The sequence below is a fragment of the Argopecten irradians genome, chromosome 14 (assembly GCF_041381155.1).
Source record: "Argopecten irradians isolate NY chromosome 14, Ai_NY, whole genome shotgun sequence".
Lineage (NCBI taxonomy): Eukaryota > Metazoa > Mollusca > Bivalvia > Pectinida > Pectinidae > Argopecten > Argopecten irradians.
In genome coordinates, this window is record NC_091147.1 from 12903219 (window position 1) to 12926927 (window position 23709).

At 34.5% G+C, this 23709-nt stretch overlaps 1 protein-coding gene across 12 annotated transcripts in view; it reads right to left on the reverse strand.

Moving 5' to 3' along the window:
- Positions 1 to 677: 677 nt before the first annotated feature.
- The window catches only part of LOC138307310 (leucine-rich repeat and calponin homology domain-containing protein 1-like), a 69061-nt gene continuing 46029 nt past the window's right edge, over positions 678 to 23709 (reverse strand). For 9 of the 12 annotated variants that reach the window (XM_069247979.1, XM_069247976.1, XM_069247978.1 and 6 more), the window contains 8 exons: positions 23311 to 23469; positions 20918 to 21260; positions 19290 to 19427; positions 18307 to 18400; positions 17808 to 17929; positions 16201 to 16338; positions 14974 to 15051; positions 678 to 4877 (listed from right to left, as the gene is read on the reverse strand). In XM_069247979.1, coding sequence (XP_069104080.1) covers positions 4764 to 4877; positions 14974 to 15051; positions 16201 to 16338; positions 17808 to 17929; positions 18307 to 18400; positions 19290 to 19427; positions 20918 to 21260; positions 23311 to 23469 — 1186 coding nt within the window. In that variant the 3' untranslated portion in view covers positions 678 to 4763. The remainder of the gene's footprint in view (positions 4878 to 14973; positions 15052 to 16200; positions 16339 to 17807; positions 17930 to 18306; positions 18401 to 19289; positions 19428 to 20917; positions 21261 to 23310; positions 23470 to 23709) is intronic. The other 3 variants (XM_069247981.1, XM_069247980.1, XM_069247972.1) reach the window with 1 other exon arrangement.

Below are 23709 nucleotides of genomic sequence, written 5' to 3' on the forward strand. Positions count from 1 at the left end.
GTACATGTAATAGGTATTCTCCTTTAATCTCGTTTAATCTATCTCATCTCTTAATTAAAGGCATCTACTGACTGCCTACCTAAAGCGTGGATAGATTAAACTTACGTAACGCTCTCAAGTGCACTCATTGAGCTGATACAGTCACAAGTTGCCATGTGAAATCCAACAAGAAAGATATTCATGGAAGTGTATTCTCAAAGATGATCCACCGCCGACAGAGCATAAGCGATATCATTCATTTGAACAATAAATGAACTTTAGTCTTGTATATGCGTCTAATAAACACAAAAGAACATATGAAATAATTTGTTTTGCTTTTGGTGCATACGCAATCAATACTTCATTCTATATAGTGCAAATGAATTTTTACGGGACGCAATGGTTTTTTTAATATTTTTAGTAAAATACGAAGCTCAAACTTTTCAATAGTGGTAATGGTGTAAAGTAATTTTTGTAACTAAAGAAAAATACTAAATTCGTTTCCTCCTCTTTTTTATGGAGAGAATACCATTCGTCAGTGGTAGCACCATTCATCAGTGGTAGCACCATTCGTCAGTGGTAGCACCATTCGACAGTGGTAGCACCATTCGTCAGTGGTAGCATCTTTAAGTTGATACTCTATTTAATCAGGATTGTAAATTATGCGAATATTTGCATGCAAAAACAACGCTAAGACATTTCCGAGAGTTCTTCACTTTTTCATCGGTTTTTATTTGGTTTAAATTAGTTTTTGAAGGTACATTTCCTATAAAAGCACGTTTTGTGATACATTCAATTCAATGACAATGATACTATGTTCCGAGATGTATGAAAACTGTCGAATGAACTGAAGAAATGGTTAAAACAATATAATAAATTTCCCTTCAGCAAACAAAAACCGGTATAACTTATTAATGTTGCACTGCCGACATGGCAGCCAACCATTGCAGGAGAAGACACCTAAAACAATATCACAAATGTTGAGGCTTTCATCACAAAACAAAGGTAAAAAGAACACAATAATAACGGCGTCTATTACACATTTGCATATTCCATGATGTCTGTACATGTCTAAAACAGTATCTGGTCTGGACAATATCAGAAATATTAAAGGACGACCATACAGGGAATGAATCAGGCAGACATTCATCATTAAAACTTATTGTATTGTCAGTAAAAAGTAAAACATGATCTACATCGAATTCAGTTTCATACTCTTCACTCTTATTTTAAGCTTTACGCTTGCTACTGAAGTGAAACACATCAATAAAACCTTATATTCTGTGGACTGGAGTCTCCGATAAAACAAATTACATCTGTAATAATTGACAGCTGAAGTAAGCATAGTTTTCAGGATCATCAAACCTCTCCTCCGACAAACCGAATTATAACTTAATTTACAATTGTTCCATAAATGTACAAATGTAAAATAACATCAAAGTTCAGAAAGATTAAACAAGCATTAAAGTTTGAAACACAAAAATATTTTTAGGGTTTTGATAAGATATGATTTCCTTTCACTTTCTCATATGACTCATAAAAACGTTCATGGTTAAGCAATTGACTTCTTTTATATATATTAACACAGCGCATGTTATATATAGTCCGATTTACCTTCTTACAGTATAAACAAATATGTAAAAATTTCGTTTTAATAACCCTGTAATGAACTATTTAAACATTCTTAATCGTGTTCAAAATCAAATTTTACGCCAATTTTCAAATTGTGAAGCAATTTGCGATCAAGCATGCGATTAAATGTAACCTGTTGCCATAACAACCAAGACCAACAGGTTTCTGAAGATAATGATGACATCCGGACAATCACGTTGATAGTATTCGAATTAGTTTACACTTTTACAAGTACGTTAAAGGAAATGCAATTTTTATCAATTACTCACTCGTACAATAAATGCTCTGTAGAACACATCAGGGTTTTGAAGATGAGAGGAAGGTACCCGACACACACTCGAAACTTAAGTATCCGATTTGGTTTTGATATGGTCCAACACACGAGTTCTTTAACGTCAATTTTTTCTCAACAAAAATAATATATTAACATGGTGTGCATGTATATTTACACATGGTTTAAAATTAAATACTTCATGAGACATTTTCAGTGGGCATGCTATCATGGTTTCCTAATTCGATGTGGGCGATAATTAGCGAACCGGAAGTCGAGGGACTATAGACAAGCACTAGGATGTTCAGGGAGATCGACAAGTATAAAAGCTGGGACAAATCGCGTTTATGTTGTATAATACAATTTACAGTTACTATCTGTACTCGCCTTGGACAGCTTATGAAATTACATATGGACACTAAATATCTCCGAAAACCAAAGGATCATCGTATATTTTAATTACATAGACTTACATATATAATGAGTAATACAATATCCACACACTCTACCGTGTATCCGGTCAGTGTGTGAACCAGCTCAGGCGAACCTAAACCATATTCCATATCCGTTTGACCGCAACACACGGTACAGGGAGAGAGAGAGAGAGAGAGAGGAAAATGACATTTATGACGAAACTCATGGAAGTTAACAAAAGTGTGAGTCACTCCCTTAGTACTTATGAATATGGTTAAACTCTTTACTAAACGATTGCGTATCGTGTATACCTTATCATAGATTCAATGCATGATTAGAAAAAGAGGAGCCAGACACTATACAAGCTCCCAATGTAAAAGGTCCTTACCATATACGCAAATGTCATCAATGGAAGCCTAGCTCGACTGCCTGCAGCCAAAGCATCATATAAATATTGGTACATCTGCATGCATTTTATACTTATAGCGTCAATTGTAACACACCCTTGGCCCTAACTTATGTGATTATTATAGAAACAATATTAAAGATGCTCCACCGCCGACAAAGCATAAATGATATTCATCATTTGAACAATAATTGGTGTTTAATCGTGAATATATATGTCTAATGTACACAAAAAAAATAAAATAGAATAATTCATTTCGCCTTTGGTGCATGCGCAATCAGTACTTCATTCCATATAGGATATAGTGACACGGATTTTTTTCGGGATGCAATTAATTATATTTCATTTTTTAACTTAAAGTAAAATTAGAAGCTCAAACTTTTCAATGGTGGTAATGGTGTAAAGTAAGTAACTTTTGTAACTGAAGAAAAATACTAAATCGTCTGCTCCTGTTTTTAATAGTGAAAATGTACCATTTGTCAGCGGTGGAGCATCTTTAAGGAATTGTCATTTTAATATTCGATAACTATAAAGACAATACAATTTATCAAACGGATACATAATGATTTTTCCTTTCGATTAACCCTGTATATACTACTTTTTTTCTGACAATGCTGAGTATATTTACATGTTCAATTTTATGAAGAACTAACACCTACCCTCTTTATTTTCGATATAACCTTATTTTGATATGATGCGTATAATGTTACATAAATTGCGATAATATGTATCCTGTTCCGTATCTAATGCAGTTTCCTTGTCATTTCTACATTAACCTGTTCCGATTTTCTCGTTTATATAATCTGTTTAATTCCCATTTTCATGTTACATATCAGTGGAAACTTTTCTATGATTAATTAAACCCCCATTCAGATGTATATGAGATATAACCACCGATTATTTTTTCGGAAGAAGACAAATAGTCTTGTTATATATGATAAACAAACTCCAAGTTTTTGGAAGCAGAAATATGCTCCGTAACTATACAGAGATTCACACATAAATGTTTTATCGGGATAAAGGTTAAACACTTCAAGCTCCTGTATACACAAATACGATGGACATTGTTTTCGTTTATAAAACTGAAATAGGGTCATAAGGACGCAAGCTGACCAAGAAATCTTGTACAATAGGAAGAGAATTCTTCCCCATAACGTAGGACAGGGTTTTGGGAAATGACCAAAGACACAAACAAAATATCACAATATTTACTGGTCACCCTGTAGTGTCGTATGGGACACGTTGTCATCACGGGAAGAGATGCAAAGATGTCAGCAAAGCTATCCTTGACAAGTTAGCAAGGCAAGATAGCAAGGACGCTAACAAATTTATATTTCACGAAATAGCGTGTGCGCTCGTGAAATCATAAATCATGTTTAACAAGACAACAGGACGCTAGCAAATTTATATTTGACAAGATCGAGCATGCCAAAAGAGATACCAAACATAAGGCAGTTTATAACATTGGCGTTTCAGCAATGTTGTAAAGTAGGTGTCAAAATACATCTTGTTATATCTTCTTATAGCCACACAAAATTTTATTGTTATAATGGCATCACATGAAGAAGAGATCAAGACGTTTTGGGCAATGCAATGTACATTTACCTATTGCAGTGTCCGTAGGTATCACTTGCCAGTTACGACACTATGGTATATATAACCATTTTTTACCAAAACGGCCCACCGTGTTAACCTTTGCAGCTCTGCTTATAAAGAGCAAGCTACGAAACAGTTGTAGCTACACATAATCTTACACACCATATACAACTATCCACCATACATGTTCAGTGTAAAGTCCTTACCACACGTAAAACATGAGAGCAATCTCAAGAGGTTTGCAAGAACATGGTAGTTTGTCAAAAAATATGGCCGGTCATACGAAATAAGGTATTTGTATGAAAGTTATGACCGAATAAGATCAGGTCGATCTGGGCCGAAATCTGCTAGACAGCTCACCTACCCAAACACAGAGAGTGGCTGTCGTGATCGCCAGATCTATTGGCAAGCGACCTGATGGTCAATCGACTATTGTTTATGGCTATGTTTGTCTCCGGGGTACCGTCAGACATTAGAAGACCGTGGATTGGTTGTTATGGCAACGAGAGCTGATATAGTAGCCGCTACCCTGGAGAGCCCTTTGTCTTCCAAAATATCTTGTGCAGCACATATTTGATCCTGGAAAGACAGAAACAAATCAACACAATAAATAAAGGAAATTTTCTCCAAAACAGTGACTACAACACAAAATGTAGGTTTTAGATATTTGTGATATTTTTGCTGGAATGACTTCAAACAGACACGCAGTTTGTATTATAGAAAAAATTAACATTAAATTAACATTTGATACATTATCTAAGTTGATTCATTCATAACCTGTAACATTGTTAATGAACTAAACTTCTGATTTCAAGTGACACTACACAGAAGGAGTACCAATACAAAGAACCTCAACCATATGGTCTATACAAAACTAACCCCAGACACACTGGTGAAATAATCCTGATTTTCGAAAATAGAGTGAATATGGTCACAACCCTTTGTAAAATAATTGCAAATTACATAAACAAAACCTGTAGCATTTTACTTAAATAATATCTGATATCTAGTAAACACTACTTCAGATCTCTGTTATCATGATAATTTTTATAAATTTTATTCGAATAAGACTGGTTTTGAAAACTACACACAGTTTTACCAAATAAATAAGGATTTTGACAAGAGAAAACTATAGATTTCTTTAAATTGGCTTCAATGAAGGTCACACAAACAGAATGTGAACTAAACCAACATTTTTTTAGGAATGTCATATTTAATGAGACATCCTTTAGAGCAAAGAGTTTATTATATAAAGACACAAAAAATAACAATAGGCAACATTTAATGCACCATCAGTATAACAAAAATTCTCACAAAAAAATACAATAACTGTAATAACAATGAGCAAATAAATCAACAATAACTTAACAATAAATATTGAATACAGAATATAGATTTAATAGACTACTTTACTTTCACGACATACTTTTCGTATAATTTCGTAAGAGCTTGAACGCGAATTTGTATATTATATAAATTATTAATTAATTGATTAATTATAATAAATTAATATATTAATTCACCGATGTCAGTAAAAGCCCTTGATCATGAACATATGTTTTCCTAAGTATGTTTGAAATAACAAAGAATCGTGAAAATAAAGTCGTTCACAGTAATTATCAGTATCTCTCTTTAATTATGAGTATTTTGTAAAGAAACAAAAAACAAACAAAAAATGAAAATTTCTGCAACTTTTAGCAAACTTCTCAAATGAAAATTGCCATTTCTTTTGACAAAAACAATGCAAAGCAATTTTACAATTAAAGTACCACTATCTGATAGACAAGTAATTATACTTTTAAAATAAGATTTTTATGCATGTGTTCCGACATGTTATGTAAGTCTGTATATGCTAACAGACTTTAGAAAGACATGTTATGTAAGTCTGTATATGCTAACAGACTTTAGAAACCTTAGTACAGTAAATATATCACAAAAGTATGGCATTATGGCAATGTTAGGCTACAGTGAAACTTGTACTCAACATCATTAACTATTACAATAGCAACGTTAGACCTTAATTTCCAGACAGAATTTATATGAAAACTTTATACAGTAACATCTTTCTGTTCCATTAGAAATATCTTTCTGAATGTGAAGTGTTTTTACTTGCATGAACAAACCAAGAGATTGTTAAGTAGTTACTCATTGAGCGTTTCCATTCTACAGGAAACATTTAATTAGCTAATGGAAAAAGCTAGAACAGTTCATTACATTATTTATCGCTGGGGTGGATAATCTAAACAAAGAGATTATATCTCTATGGTAACACCACGACAGTCTCTCGTCAGAATGTTGTTACATACTGATAGTGATGTTGAATACAGATCCAGATGATCAATGAAAGACAACAATTTGCACCAAAAAAATCACAATTTGACAGATCAGTAGTGATACTAATGCGGTGATTATAGTTGTGAATACAATGGTTATAGTGCACGTGCCACTCTTTGTAATACGGGTGGACGAATACAACATCCAGCTGTAGTTACATTTCTATATACATTGTACATGTACCGAGATACATTGGAATTATCTTCTCAAATCACAAAATTACCACAATAATTGTAAACACATCATATAAGTACAAGTCTTAATCTATTCACATGGAATATATCACATACTTTCAAAACAACCATTCTCGTAAACACAAAATATCCGATACACATTTACCTATGCCAAAATAGCCTCTGTTGAATGGTGCCAACCTCACATCAGCAACATAGCTTGGCAAACAAAAATGTGTAATATTTAAAAGAATCCATTTCAACAATATATAAATAAAACACAACACTGTATATTGTTTATAGGATTGCATATCATCCAATCATAACCAATCACAATTTAAAGGCCCACTACCTTTCTGGAGCAAAACATAAAGGTTTCTTAAAAACATTAATAACACCAGAAAATATATACCGATGGCCTAAAATGAGGTTACAACACTAAACATATGCAAGATTTTTTGCGTAATATATGATAACAGTGGAGAGTCATTTTGCTGTTTTGACGTATGGGGCAGTTATAATCAACTACCGCACGGTATTTAGGACTACAGCGGAAAACAGCAAATTAATAACTTTTGCGACTCTACAAAATTATCGATCTCGTATTACATTCCCATTTTATATATTAAAATCTGTTTTGGAAAGGTAGTGGGCCTTTAAGCTGTACTTAAAATCATGACTCCCTATATTAATTTGTTTTCTTCCAGAATCAGTTATAGTGAAGGTATATGGGACATCGTGTAGATGAGAAGAACAGAGGCTATTTTGGCTATCTTTCTTTATACAAACATCTTTGGTAAAGTATTAGAAGGTGTAATACTAGTATACAAAATATTTCATTGTTATTTACAACAGGTGGTATATTTACATTAGTTTATCACGGTTTTTATATACATACATCATGGTACATCGCTGTAAACATACATATTTTAGCACTATTCTCACAAAACATTTTACACTCAGCTATTGTATTTTCTTTTGTACTCAAATATAATGACACTAATTACGTTATATTTATGTCCTTAGCAGAGCAATTATTATTTTGATACCATGATTTCATCACTGCTAATCTGTTCACAACAAATTTTAAACCGATGACACCAAAATAAGTATGTTTACAGCCTAACCCTGTGTAAATCTTGTTAATCCACTTTCAATCATGACTTGAGAAGTCTCCTTCCTCACCCAGACACATCTCACCCTAACATACAGCAGTATTATATACTGAAAACAATCTCTAAATGGTTCTACATATTCATATTAAAATCACATTTCATTTTTCATATATTTATATGGGATGGATTTCTTCTCACAGAAATAAGCTGTATGGCCATATACAATTATGATGTACTGTAAATCAACTTACTTTTGTGTTACATTTCATGCATTATGAAAGTTTAACACCACATAAAATGTTCTGAGGACAGATAAGTAAAATCATATCTTTAGATGTCAAAATCAGCATTATCACGTTACCGTGAAAATCAGTTGATTTGCAGTACAGCCTGTTACTACACAGGGTTCCTATCAATGGTTACATGGAAAATAAAATGAGTAATACTGTTACATCTGCTCATATTGTATTAATGGTGATTTTTTGTGGGCAAAATCTTCGACAAAAAAAAATGAAATATTACAATTAACACTTCCCAATGGTTTGTAGATTAAATTTTCTCCATCACACCTAAGCCACATGAAATCATGACAATTTTAGCCCCACAAAAATTACTAGTTATACAGTATAAGTTTTAACTTTGGTATGTGGCTATATACAGTAAACATGCGATTATAGATACTTTTGATGCTATGAAGCGTACATATATACAGTGCAAGGTCAGGAGAACTAATTTCCAAGGGACCATAAATCAGCACAAATCACAAAGCTTATTAGCTGAATCATACACGAAGGCATCTTAATTGGCAAAAGGACCTGTGTCAATCTGCCCCATAAATTATAACATTATTGCATATCCATTTAACACAGTCACATTCTATGACTGGTCCACAAAGTGACAGCAATGTATTTACTGCATATAGAGTTTGTATACTGTTAGGCTAAAGGGGCAGCATGTTTGCTATGTCAGTAAGATATATGTAGTAGACAGGCTGTGTTCTGGATAAATTCATAACAAACTACATCTATAACTTAATAATGCTCTGAGAGGCCAAGAAACTGTTTCCGGGGATATCAGGGCCTGGTTTTTTAAACGGTGATTAGGCAAGGTCACATGATTAGTTAAATTTTCAGTTCTAAATTGCTGAAAAACGTTATTTTCTTGGCCAATAAAGAATGACTTTTTGTAATGTCATCTGTGATTGGTTAAGTCTAAACGTTTAAGAATGTTTAGACTTAGCCAGTTTCATGATCTTGCTGTAAAATCTGTGGTTGTATCTTCTCGAAAGTTTACAAAGTTTGCTCAGTTGATTACAGATTAAGAGCCATTAACCTGAAATCCAGATAGTCAATGAATATATCTATATCAGACATGTACTTCATACATATGTACGTCAATGTTATGTATGATACAGGAACTCAAATGATTAAACATTCAGGGGATGTGATTCACTCAATATAATGTATGTAGCAGGGCACTACCTACAGATTGTCTATTCTACCCAGATATATCCCAAATCAAAATATTGGATTCCATCACAAAACCTGATTGTCAAATGAAGGACTGTGACAGAAGTTGTATAGAACAGACAATGTACAATATAATGCCATGTATTGACATGACTAAGTTGGTATAATACAAAACTCAATGTTAATTATCTCCCTCAAATAACTCATTCACCATATCATTTCATAGCCAACCATTCAAGTCTTGGAACTAAAGGAATTCAAATGCATCTAATGGGTGAATGGGTGAATTCTGTTATAATCTTACATTGTTTATAAACTAAGCCAAATATGGGGTACTGAAATATGACAAGACATGAGTTTTCAGTCTCATATTATCGCTGTCAAAATCAGTCATACACACCCAATAATTTAAATTTGTCTGCATTTTTATTTTCAGACATCAAATCAAGAATTATGGGTAATCAAACTATAATTTTCAAATAAAACCTTGAAGTTTTTAAAACTTCTACATGAAAACTTCAAAAGCAACTTTATACAAATAAAGGCGTATTCATTTCAACATATGGTATCTTAAAGAGACTGCATACGTCTGACTGTATAACACCTCTACTTGGTTAAGACTTAAGTAACCAACATTTCCATCAATGATTACAACCTGACCATCATCAAGAATTGACATTTTTCGAGCAGTTATCTCCAACATCCACACACTCATCAGCAAGTTCAAAAGCTTCCCTAGGCAAAACCATATCATCAAATACTGTTTGCACAAACACACAACAATATGTACACGGATAACTCAGTAAAACCCAAGACAACAATCTAAGGGAGATAACCTTGGAGGAAAACAAGACTAGAAAGATATCTATATCAATGGTTGTCCGTCAATTACCCTAGCTGTAAAAGGATATAAATGTAATCAACTAAGCAACCAACTCGATATAAATATTAAAAACAAGGAGAATCAGTATGAAAGTGAACATAAACTCTAAGATACTTCACACTTAGTAGATGATTATCTGCCTTTATTTTATCATTTTGGTGGAGGTCTAGAAAGAAAGTGATCAGTCATCTTCAATATTGTAATTTTTGGTGTAATATGCAGACACCTTTTTCAGTTTTAGTTTGAAAATTTTTATTCTACAAAAGAACCTCACCTATGTGACCTCTAAGGGTCACATGGTAAATGGGCCGCTTTTAGTAAAGAAAGTCACCCTTCCCACTTAGCCACTGTAGTCATTTTCTTTTGTTTAAGTTAGTCTAAGGATAAGCAGTGAGAGGTGATATCTTACCTGTAATCATCATGTAGACACCTCAGATAATGTTGACAGGGAAGAAAATATGTTGTATGGTACAGTGAGTTCGTAAATAAAGCCATTTAAGCCAAAGACAAAGATTTTAGAAAAGGAGAAAAACTAAATGCAATATGTATGAATTTTTAAATGGAGAAAAACTAAATGCAATATGTATGAATTTTTAAATGGAAATTGAAATGTAAATTTCAGATTAATTTAAACCAATTATTAAAACAGTAGTACAATACAGTATTGTTACAACCTATTCTTGAGTATTCACTGAAGTTGTATCTATAATACATATACATTATTTATAAATATACATATCAGTAATTTTGCAAATATAATATCTTTTTAAAGTTGCCTTAAAACTCTCGTTAGTATTCATTCCAATCAAAAAATGATGTATCAATGTCTTTGAAATTGTAAAACTTATCATCAATATCAATTAAGTACCGGTATATCAATATGTCTTAAAAATAATAAAAGTAAAATAAAAACAAACAACAAAAGTGAGTACACAACCTCAAATGTTTCCACGCACAACTACTTGACTACCACCGGAATGTCTCACACCTTCTAACAAATCAAACTTAACAATATCAACATAACTACTTATCAACTTTGTAAGTAGAGCAAACATAAGTAAGGTATAGCCCAGTGAATTAGAGGTACCACATGTTCTATGGCCCAGTGAATAAGAGTTACCACATGTTCTATGGCCCAGTGAATTAGAGGTACCACATGTTCTAAGCCCAGTGAATTAGAGGTACCACATGTTCTATGGCCCAGTGAATTAGAGGTACCACATGTTCTATGGCCCAGTGAATAAGAGGTACCACATGTTCTATGGCCCAGTGAATAAGAGGTACCACATGTTCTATGGCCCAGTGAATTAGAGGTACCACATGTTCTATGGCCCAGTGAATTAGAGGTACCACATGTTCTATGGCCCAGTGAATTAGAGGTACCACATGTTCTATGGCCCAGTGAATAAGAGGTACCACATGTTCTATGGCCCAGTGAATTAGAGGTACAACATGTTGTTTAAGTATTACTCTGATTATTATGCAGTTTCCTCTTTACGCCAGTGCAAGATGTTCAAAAAAACAATAACTTTGTTCTAAAATTGAAAGAAAAAATGATGAAAAAATTACAAAATGTTAGTGTCTTATAAAAAAAGAGCCATTTTATATTAAATAGATTTTGTGTCGAGAGGTGTTTATTTGGCAGATGCAAGTGTTTATTGTGTCCAGAGGGAATATTTAGTAAACAGGTCCTCTTAACACTAGGTATGCGTAGGACATGAAATGTGTGGAGCAAACAAAGACATTGACAGACAAGTCGACACGGAAAGCTCTCGGTAACCATAAAGCATGTTTTAGTTTGTTAGGGAAGCCAAACCGTACCACCAATCTGATGATCCAACTCAAACAAGGACGAAAAAATTCTGATCCATCACAAAAACTGATGTTTCTGATCAGGGAACCGGGTACATGAACAAGAAAGAGCAAGTGGCTACAAACACAGTCAAACAAAAGTAAGACACATAATAGTCGAGGGGCGTTAGTCTTGGGAACGACACTAGTTGTTGCACAGTTATAGCGACAAGTGCTGGCCGCAGTCCCTCTATGATGTCGTCACATGCACAAAGATGCTCCTGGAACGAAAACAAACATTCAACACTCTGTTAGCTACGACATCATTTAGTCGGTGTTACATTCAATGTTAGCTATTCAACTGGACCTACCGATATCTGAATCTGGTTCTTATAAATGTTTGTCAGCTTTCCTTCACAGCAACAGATTAATAAAATCCTTTGGAAATTACTTCAAATCAGCTGTGCTCCAAAAAATACCCTTTTTCTTGAATAGATTATATGGGTTGTAAGACTTGTCTGATTTTTTTTTTCTGGAAAAGATGTGTGTTTTCCTTTTTAACTAGATACTTCCAAGACATAAATTTGACATATTAATTTGTGCATCGTTGTTAGTATTAATAGTTCATTATCTTACAATACAATCAGGTTTGTTAGAAACATGCTATATTATGTATCAGTCCAATACTATCAAACCTGGGATAATCTGAATACACACTTTATTAATTTGTTAGAGGTTAATTGACATGAACTCTAGACTCAGGCATGCAGAGACGTATCTGTCAAAATCATGCAGTAACATCAGAGAACTCATACAAGGGAGATAACTACAGTCTGAGAAAAACTCATACAAGGGAGATAACTGTGCAACAACTAGCTGCAAAGGAAAAACAAAACAGAAAATTAACATTATGTCCCCATCTAAATATGAATTACACACATCATTGTAAACCTTCTCAGTTCCTGTATCACAGCTCAATTTTTTATTATGTTTTTTTCATCCTGAAATTAACGTTATATTTTTATCAATTTTCCTCAAAAAACACATTGAAAAGTATTTCCCAGATTACCAAAAATGTTCATTATACCTCATTATAACTGAAAGGTTTACATTGAAGACAATTAGAAATATAATACAAATTGAAAATATTTCCATGGATTAAAGTCAAAATTTTAAGAGAGAAACGACATCCTCTTTTTTTCCAGGTCTCTTTCGGGGGTTCTTGTTCCATCGTTGAAAATCTTGTCCTCGTGTGGCGTATAAAACCTCCAATCGTCCCTACTATCCTTCGAAATCTGCCTTCAAAATGACTGCAGGTGTATTTAGATAGGAACATAATCACAAAACAAAATTAGGAAAAACACAAAGTGAACTGTGGTATACAACATTCTATTCCCGACACCGCAGTGAAGTGATGAACATAGCTATCCAACACATTTTTACATTACTGATGTCATTTTACAGTTTTATCAGGCTGATGTATGTGAACCATGTGAAGTGATGAACATAGCTATCCAACACATTTTTACATTACTGATATCATTTTACAGTTTTATCAGGCTGATGTATGTGAACCATTCCAATACAAAAACCTAACAAAGATCTTCTATTTCTAATCAAAATCATTAAAGAACAATTGTAAGGTTTTTGCATTCACTCTCTATAGGCAATAGCTACAAACTCTTTCATCAAAAGATCAATTGAAGTGTGAGGAAGAATGAAATTCCTTTTCAGCTACATTTTTATAAGAGACTTTTCTCAAAATATTTCAATTATTTTGACTGGATTCAAAAATTTTACAATTTCAACAAACTAATAATGCAATAACTGTTGAATATTTTTTCTCAAACATATATCTTACAATTTCTTACTTCACTATACATAAACACTATCTATCTGATATAATGACTTTTGTCATACAAAAATAGACTATTTTGAAAATTGACTTTTGTTATAGAAAAACAGACTATTTTGAAAATATGTTTCAAAACCGGAACTTAAAATATTTCTGTATGTTTAGAAAGTTGAGATATAATTTCCTTGAAATTTTATAAACATTCACAGTCTGAAGATGTTACCTGATGAAGTTTTAACAAAAGAATGCATAACCTCCAAAAACATGCTTTATAAACAGAACAGAATTAAACTACCATGTAAAAGGATATGTCAACAAAAATAAGTTTGTAGAATTAGAAATTATATTTTACAAAATTATAATCAGCTCATAGCATACAAGATGAATTTGAAAAACGAGTGAACTACATTAAAACAAAATCTTTGGAAAGAATTTCATGTTAAAAACATGAAGAACGCAACAATAAAATCACAAAGAACAAACAAAAACACTAAAATAACTAAAAGAATAAAGAGTTATCTCCCTTCTCCCACACATCATCAACTACTTGTCAGCAACAGCTAAGACATTCTCGATATTTCAGGGGTTACTATCACTGTAAACATATCCACCCCTCGACTATGTCATATTAAAACTCAAGGTTTTCTGTGCCAACAACAGATGAGATCGTTAGTTTGTTCCTTTAATGTCATTCAGTTGAATCAAATAACAATTTACCGTATGGCTTAAGAGTTAGGTGGTCACTCTGTATTTAATGTTCTGAGATAGCCTGTAAGCCTGTGATTGGTCAGTTTTTTCTCTCCTGAGCTGCCTTCAGTTTTACTATGACTTAATCCAGGTGTGGATATAATGACAGTGATACTAACCCCTGGAATAACGAGGATGCAGGTAAGAGAATAACAAATCTTTGTAGAAATGAATTTTTAAATAACTTAATCAATAATAGACCAATAGATTAAAATAAAATCTGTGACTCTTAATGCTTTTCTTACAATCAGAGGTCTCATTGTTACTCCAGTTCTGTGGACATTAAACAACTTTACTGTTGTACTTACCCTAGTAACTCCAATTTTCCGACAGGCCTCCAAAAAATTTTCTACATTTTTTCGACATTTGGCCATTGTTAGTTTGGGCTGAAATAAGAGAAATCAATTACCAATACATGTTATTAAATTTGTTTTTTGGTAATTTACAACACCAGTAGAAATATTAAAGTCCTATGTGATATAATTTTTATGCTCATGAATCAAAGACTTTTTTTTATAGTTTATTCTCTATAAAAAAATTGGCCCTAAATGACCTTAGTTGTCGATGGGCCGTAAAACTCAAACCTCTATCAAAAATTACCACCATATCAATAATTACCAATACCTGTTTATCATATTCTTTTCTTTTTTTCTTTTTGTTGTTGATGATTTACTACACATATTGCACCAGTAAATATATTTACAATATAAATCCAACTTATCATGTAAACCATGTTACACATGAACAAGGACATAGTCATTCAGATCCCCCGTCAATGGAGATATCAAAGCTGAAGAAAATTTGATTGTGGAGACTTATGTGTATGAAAAAAAACCCAGGAAAAAGGAAGTTGAGCTAAAGAAAGATGGAGTATAATTCAAGTAGAGCGGGGCTGCAATTGTTGAATCAGGTATACAGCCTTGACATTTATATTAGACTATATACACAAAGATGGGTGGAGTTTTGCAAAGTAACATTTACCATTTACCATGATATTTTCAGCAATGTTTCCATGGTAACGGAAAAAGTGCAAAAAATGAAAACCTTAAAATAGCAAAAGGTACTACTAGACCATAAAAAGAATGTGTCTATGAAGTTTCGTGGAAATATCTCTGCTGGTTTTAGAGTTATGCTCCGGAAATGAACCTGCTACAAAAATATGATATTTTCAGCAATGTTTCTATGGTTACAGAAAAAAGCACAAAAAGTGAAAACCTAAAAATAGCAAAAGGCACTACTAGACCATAAGAACAATGTGTCTATGAAGTTTCATGTGGAGTTTCATGGGAATCTCGTGTATCTCTGTTGGCGGGGGATAACAACTGGGAAGTGGTGGCTGAGTGGTTAAGATGTCCTGACCACAAGTGCTCCACCTCTGGGTTGCGAGTTCAAATCCCTTGTGATGGGGCCTTGCCAGGTACTGACCACTGATATAGTGGTTTTCCTCTGGCTCTGACTTTTGTCTTCCTCCTAAACCTTGCCTCCTTAAATGACTGTAAATAGGCAATTAATCTAAACCAACAAGAACAACGTACCACAGCAGGTGAGGGGACGTGTATACTGGTGACGGAGCGCGGCCGTATACTGTTGGCTAGCTGACACAGTAATACACCATCTCTCAGTACATCTTGGACATTCTCTGGTAGGGTCACCTTCAGCTTGGTCTCAATTGTCTGAAACACAATGAACTAGTCCATTAATCTACAGTATTCACATATAACATCTATTTCCACAATTACAAATTGAAAACCGGTGCCTACAAGTGATAACTGAAGGGGAGATAACTTATCAGTCAGAACTTTTAGTACAAACCCCATTGATATATGTAAAACACATTGATAACAAACTTCTGCAGACCAACAAAATTACTTTGTTATAAACATAGCTACATGTTATGATTATGAATTTGTTATAAGTGTGTAAATTTTAAACATGCTTTACTGGAATATGGAAACATTTTGTGATATCTCATTTTAAGATTCTGAGAGAACATCCTCTTCATTCATTCTTAACTCAAGATTTTCGATAATCTTCTACTGATAATTTTGGAAGCATTAAGATTGGTTACCTGACTCTCTATATAAATGTAAATAAAGTAATTTTGACAGTTTTCACAAATATAAAAATCCTCAGAAACTATTGACCAGTCAATATTTTGACTGTTGTCTGGCAAGGAACTTTTGCATGCACTTGATTGTTGATGTCATAATTCATGCTTTGGTCACAACCACTTCCTTTTAGGCTTAGGATGTACTCCAAGCATGATTTTTAGCCATTTTGGCCTGGTCCCCTGGCCTGACACCAGACATGTCCGGCCAGTGATTGGGGCTCACAGGCAGCATTGGGGAGGTGCCTGAAGAGTTTTAACTTGAAGTTAAATCTCTCCGGAGTCCCGTAGATTTTCATAACCAGCCACATATCCTTCACACATCGTTAATTAGTATCGTCCGATATCCAGCCGGGAATCGAGCGGTAATCACACCATCCGACATTTGGCCAGGCCTGGTACAACTATCGTGGGTTGTATACTCGGGCGATGTAAGTATGATGTCCTATGAATAGCCCGGTTATCGCCCCGACATCATATAATAATCGACTGATTACAACTAGATGTTCAGTCGGTATTCACTGCCTCGTCAGCCCCCAAAAGTTTTCTTTGGAAATAGATGTCATATGATTACTGCACAGCCTTCTTTTTATGTAAATGATGCATAACAAATATTTTGACCGGTGTTGTCCGATGTAGGAAAAATAGACAAAACCAGCAGTGTACTACCGATTACCTCCTATAATAGCCAATCATTGTGACCATAGCATATATTGCTGACGTCATAAATACTAGCGTGCTGGACCCAAATATTCTTTCGACAAAAGTCTTTCTCACAAGATGCTGTGACAAGTTTACGGTAGTGGTTCAGGTAACAAAACAATTGTTTCATGCCATAACAATCAACAGTCAAAACTCTTTCCCCTCAGTGTTGGGACCAACCCTATATTATTAAACTGTTTCCCCTCGGCCTCCTGCCTCGGGAAACAGTTCATCTTGTTGGTCCCAACACCTTGGAATTTTTTTTTTATTTTTGACTGATAACGCATGAAACAATTGTATATTATCAATTGTGATACTGCTAGCCACACTGACCCGTCGTAAGCTCTCCATGGTTTCCACCTCCTCTCGCTGTTGTTCCATCTGCCGACGGATTGTAAAATTAGGATCAGAGTCTTTATAGCTGTCGATGACCTTCATCGTACTACTGGACATTACTGTAGATAAACATAATGCATTATTTAAAGTGTCTACATTGTAATAATGCAGTTTCTAATAAATAACTTAATCATCCCTGAAATCTCATATTAGACTGTTGATTTAGAAGAGCCTTAATTTGTTTTCAGGGAAAACAAGGTAATTCACTAAAATCTATACTTTCTCAATATCTATTCCGTAAATAAATAAAGAATGATTAATTGCCTTTGTCTATTTACAAGGTACTGGTTGTGTAGTTATATTCACATGGAACTATTTCATAATTTTGCTGGTAAACTAAAGGAAAAGCGATTGTTTCTGCAATTAATGTACACAGTGTAATTGTTCCTTGAATTGGCTAAATGACAGTGAAGCTGTAAAAATTACTGATATTTACCTGCTCCCTGGCGTTTGGCAGACACAGATGAATAATTTGTGCGAGGAGCAAGAATTTTCTTCTTGTCTTCATCAGATGATGTACTGCTTTGTCGCTGATGAAATCAACAAAAAATTCATTTTAGGCAATTTTCAAAAACTAGAAATTATATGGTATGTTTGGAGTTAAAGAACAAAAGAAAACTGCTAAACAAATAGGTGGTAACTTTTCCGGAACAGAAACTGCAACTCTGACTCTGAAATTATAAGATATACTGAATACTTTAAAGTGAATAGTCGGGCAAAGAAAACCAGTCTAAATGCGTTCATTGGCCTTCCAAAAATTCTCACATATTAATACGACGGTCAAGTTCTGCTTAGTTTCCCAGTTCTGACCATTAAAGTAAAGAAAAGTTGAAAGCATTGAAAGCGAGGCTGCGTGGAAATGTAACCACGGACATAGTGAGCCGGGAGGACGTTTTAGAATTTCCATACTTTAAATTAATTTCTTCGTACGCAGACAGATTTTTATGAGAGATTTTATTTTTCCATTCCATAAAAAATTATACTGGATACATTCACACCATTTTTACCGACTTTAGCCATTCTTGTCCGACTGTTCACTTTAAGGACACTTTATTCAAATGCTCTTCATACACGCCCAACATTTGAAAAAAAAAATCTAATTGAAAACATCTAGAAAAGTCATATACATATCAAACAGGAACAAAACATTTGCTTTGAAAGAAAGAACAGGCCGTATCATTTCTTATCAAATGAAGCTGGCTGAAAATAAATCACTTTATATCCTTCCGATACAGTTGATACAGTTCCAGAACTGAGGACATTGGTTTTTTTGAGGAAATTCATTATCTATATCAACGCCAAACTTAAATCTCTATTACTTCATTGCCCATGGCATTTTAATAGTTAAGTAAACTGTATTATTCTAATAAAACATTAGAGATACAATAGATGTGTTAATTATACTATACTAAGCCTCACCTTGGAGACAAAGTTATTGACAGCCTCTCTTTGAGTTTGTCGTAGTTTGTTAGGGTCGTCCATACGTGACTTGGCTCGCTGTGCCTCTTGGTGTTGTGAAGTTTTCAGTGACTGGTGTTTCTGGCGGAACTCTTCCTCCTGTAGGTACAAAATATCTACAGTCAAAACTCATTAAGTTATTGATCACTGAAAATTCTTAACAAATTCTTCTAGCCTTTGAATTAGTTCTAATCTATTTTCAGGGGTGAATTGATAATTCAAATGTACTTGAAAACCATGTTGAATATGAAGTCCATTGTTAGTTTCAATTATTTCTTTTTTACTAGACTTTTAAGCAAACTTAACTTGAACACTAGGATAAGTGAGAGTGAGACCTTGGTCCTGTTGACTCCAATTAACAAGGTTTGATTGTGTATCTTACACAGCTCTTCTTATACTACTGGGGTATTTAAATATATCTCCATCAAAATCTGTAAGTACATTTCCATATTTGCTGTACAAATTTGGACTAATATATATAGCATCACATGAAATGATACACCATACTTCATTACAAATCTATATAGCAAAAACCAAATACAGTCAAGCCTGCCTTAGTGGTCACTTCTATATAAAGACCACCTGCCTTAGTGACCACCTCTGTGTAAAGACCACCTGCCTATGTGATCATCTCTGTATAAAGACCGCCTGTCTTAGTGATCACCTCTGTATAAGACCGCCTGCCTTAGTGACCACCTCTGTATAGAGACCCCCTGCCTTAGCGATCACCTCTGTATAAAGACTGCATGTCTTAGTGACCACCTCTGTATAAAGGCTATCTGCCTTAGTGATCACCTCTGTATAAAGACCACCTGCCTTAGTGACCACCTCTGTATAAAGACCACCTGCCTTAGTGACCACCTCTGTATAAAGACCACCTGCCTTAGTGACCACCTCTATATAAAGACCACCTGCATTAGTGATCACCTCTGTATAAAGACCACCTGCCTTAGTGACCACCTCTGTATAAAGACAAATGCCTTAATTACCACCTCTGTATAAAGGCTATCTGCCTTAGTGATCACCTCTGTATAAAGACCACCTGCCTTAGTAATCACCTCTGTATAAAGACCACCTGCCTTAGTGACCACCTCTGTATAAAGACCACCTGCCTTAGTGACCACCTCTGTATAAAGACCACCTGCCTTAGTGACCACCTCTGTATAAAGACCACCTGCCTTAGTGACCACCTCTGTATAAAGACCACCTGCCTTAGTGACCACCTCTGTATAAAGACCACCTGCCTTAGTGACCACCTCTGTATAAAGACCACCTGCCTTAGTGACCACCTCTGTATAAAGACCACCTGCCTTAGTGACCACCTCTGTATAAAGACCACCTGCCTTAGTGACCACCTCTGTATAAAGACCCCTGCCTTAGTGACCACCTCTGTATAAAGACCACCTGCCTTAGTGATCATCTCTGTATAAAGACCATCTGCTAATTACCAAGGCCACTTTCTTTGGGTCCTAAATGGTCAAGTTCAAAGACTATCTTGTTCTTTGTCCCTTAATTGGTTTTTATAGTCAGGTTTGACTGTACACATATATACACAATATCTTTATAAACCTGAGGGATACACCACTTACAGGTGTCACATGGTTCTTCCTCACACTGTTGGTTGTATTTGGTAGTGTTTTTGACATTGCTGTTTGACGACTGGTTGTAGTCGTCGTAGCCGCTGTCGTCGCTCGTCCATGACGCTCCACACCAGCGGGACCTTTTGTTGAATTGGTGGATGCTGCCACTCGCTCTGATATTTTACCCCGTCTCGTTACAGAGCTTGGAATCTGTTTAGATTCACCTGCCTTGTTGACCGATGATGTTGATGAGGCGGGACTCGGGCCAGCAGATCCGACTGATGAGCGAGGACTAGGGTTGGGTGACACAAGTGACGATGACCCAGAGGGACTTCTTGTATTGGAGGGACCACTGCAGGTCAAAGGTCACAATTAAAGTCAAAGGTCAGAAATAAATGTTGACCATCAAAAAATATCAATATCTCCATCAGAGAAGTTTACAGTGAAACATGGTTGAACCATACCATTTGAATTAGTTTCTCATTTATAGTAAGACTTCCAGATATGACTGATCCGTTGATGTATAGATCATATACCGTTAAAAGATTACTTATCTTGAAGTTACATCAGCTTTTTGAAAATTTTCCATTCTCGCCTAAAAGTTGACGTGGTGAAAGACATGTTTCATTGTAAAGTGATTTCTATCTATTTCAATCAATTACGAGTGAGATTACAAAACACAGGTGATATTGGTTGATTATGTAGGTAATGAAATTATATCATTTTATAAGCTGGATATATCACAGTAAATCAGAATACTCTAGGGGTTAAAGGTTTCTCCAAATATAAAACTGATGCATTAATTCTATCAACAGTACAATTAATATTATTATACACATCAAATTAGGTGTGATACTATTACTTAATTGGTGAAAGTGAATAAACTTAAAAGAAAAATAAATGAAATAAAAAAGAAATCAAGAAATCAGTGAAATTAGAAACCATGTTGCTATACTTTATAGTATGCCTATGGATGGAGACAGATGATAATCATTAATGACTCTTAAACTGTCCCCTCATTAATTAGCTAGTGCTAATTGACTATTCATTAAGGAGTTTAGTTTAATTGGTTTAATATCTTAACCAAGATCATTTAAGAAATTTTGGAAAGTCGAGAAAAACCACCGACCTGTGGTCAATTTCTGGCATGAGATTCAAAATTGTCACCAACAAGTGATGGGCTTGTGGTAGTATGTCTGAACATCTTATCTCTACCATCACAGTCAACTTATTTGGAAGGCCGAGGGAATAAATATCTATATAGTAAATCTACCATCACAGTCAACTTATTTGGAAGGCCGAGGGAATGTATATCTATATAGTAACTCTACCATCACAGTCAACTTATTTGGAAGGCCAAGGGAATGTATATCTATATAGTAAATCTACCATCACAGTCCACTTATTTGGAAGGCCGAGGGAATAAATGTATATCTATATAGTAACTCTACCATCACAGTCCACTTATTTGGAAGGCCGAGGGAATGTATATCTATATAGTAACTCTACCATCACAGTCAACTTATTTGGAAGGCCGAGGGAATGTATATCTATATAGTAACTCTACCATCACAGTCCACTTATTTGGAAGGCCGAGGGAATGTATATCTATATAGTAACTCTACCATCACAGTCCACTTATTTGGAAGGCCGAGGGAATGTATATCTATATAGTAACTCTACCATCACAGTCAACTTATTTGGAAGGCCAAGGGAATGTATATCTATAGTAACTCTACCATCACAGTCAACTTATTTGGAAGGACGAGGGAATGTATATCTATATAGTAACTCTACCATCACAGTCAACTTATTTGGAAGGCCAAGGGAATGTATATCTATATAGTAACTCTACCATCACAGTCCACTTATTTGGAAGGCCGAGGGAATGTATATCTATATAGTAACTATACCATCACAGTCAACTTATTTGGAAGGCCGAGGGAATGTATATCTATAGTAACTCTACCATCACAGTCAACTTATTGGGAAGGCCAAGGGAATAAATATCTATATAGTAAATCTACCATCACAGTCCACTAATTTGGAAGGCCGAGGGAATGTGTATCTATATCTTAACTTGACCATCACAGTCCACTAATTTGGAAGGCCAAGGGAATATATCTCTATATAGTAACTCTACCATCACAGTCAACTTATTTGGAAGGCCGAGGGAATATATATCAGTTTCCTAAATTGACCATCACAGTCCACTTATTTGTAACATGTCTTGTATTGCTTTTAATTACAACAATCTTTCTGTTTCATTTTTTCAACTTTTATATTCATCACTTTCTGTGTTTGTATTTCTAACATCAGAATATCACCTTTTTATTAATTTTGTAACAACCTAGTATATATATAAATGAAATGAAATCATAAAAACACAACAAAATAATTACTTCTTAACGTGATTTGACCGAGCGGGGTTAGAAGTAGTGTGGGGTATAGCTGACTGAGGGTGTTTAGGGGTACTGTCGGAAGCTGTTCTCCTGTAATGTGTGTTACTAGACGCTGTTTTCCGGTCTTCTTTAAAACTTTGAGAAGTAAGGCCTGGTTTTCTGCAAGACACAATGTGCTATTTATAGACAACAGGTAAGTGGTTGTTATGGTTACATACCGTGGTAACAAGGTGCCATGCCAAGTGACCATTATCATTGGTAACTATGACTTTAATTCAACTTGTAAATCATATCAGAGGAACATTTTTATATATCTAATATACCTCAACCAAGTGAATAGAATTCTCACTATCAAAAACCTGCCATGAGCTCTTTATTTATAGATTTCTTTTGAGAAAA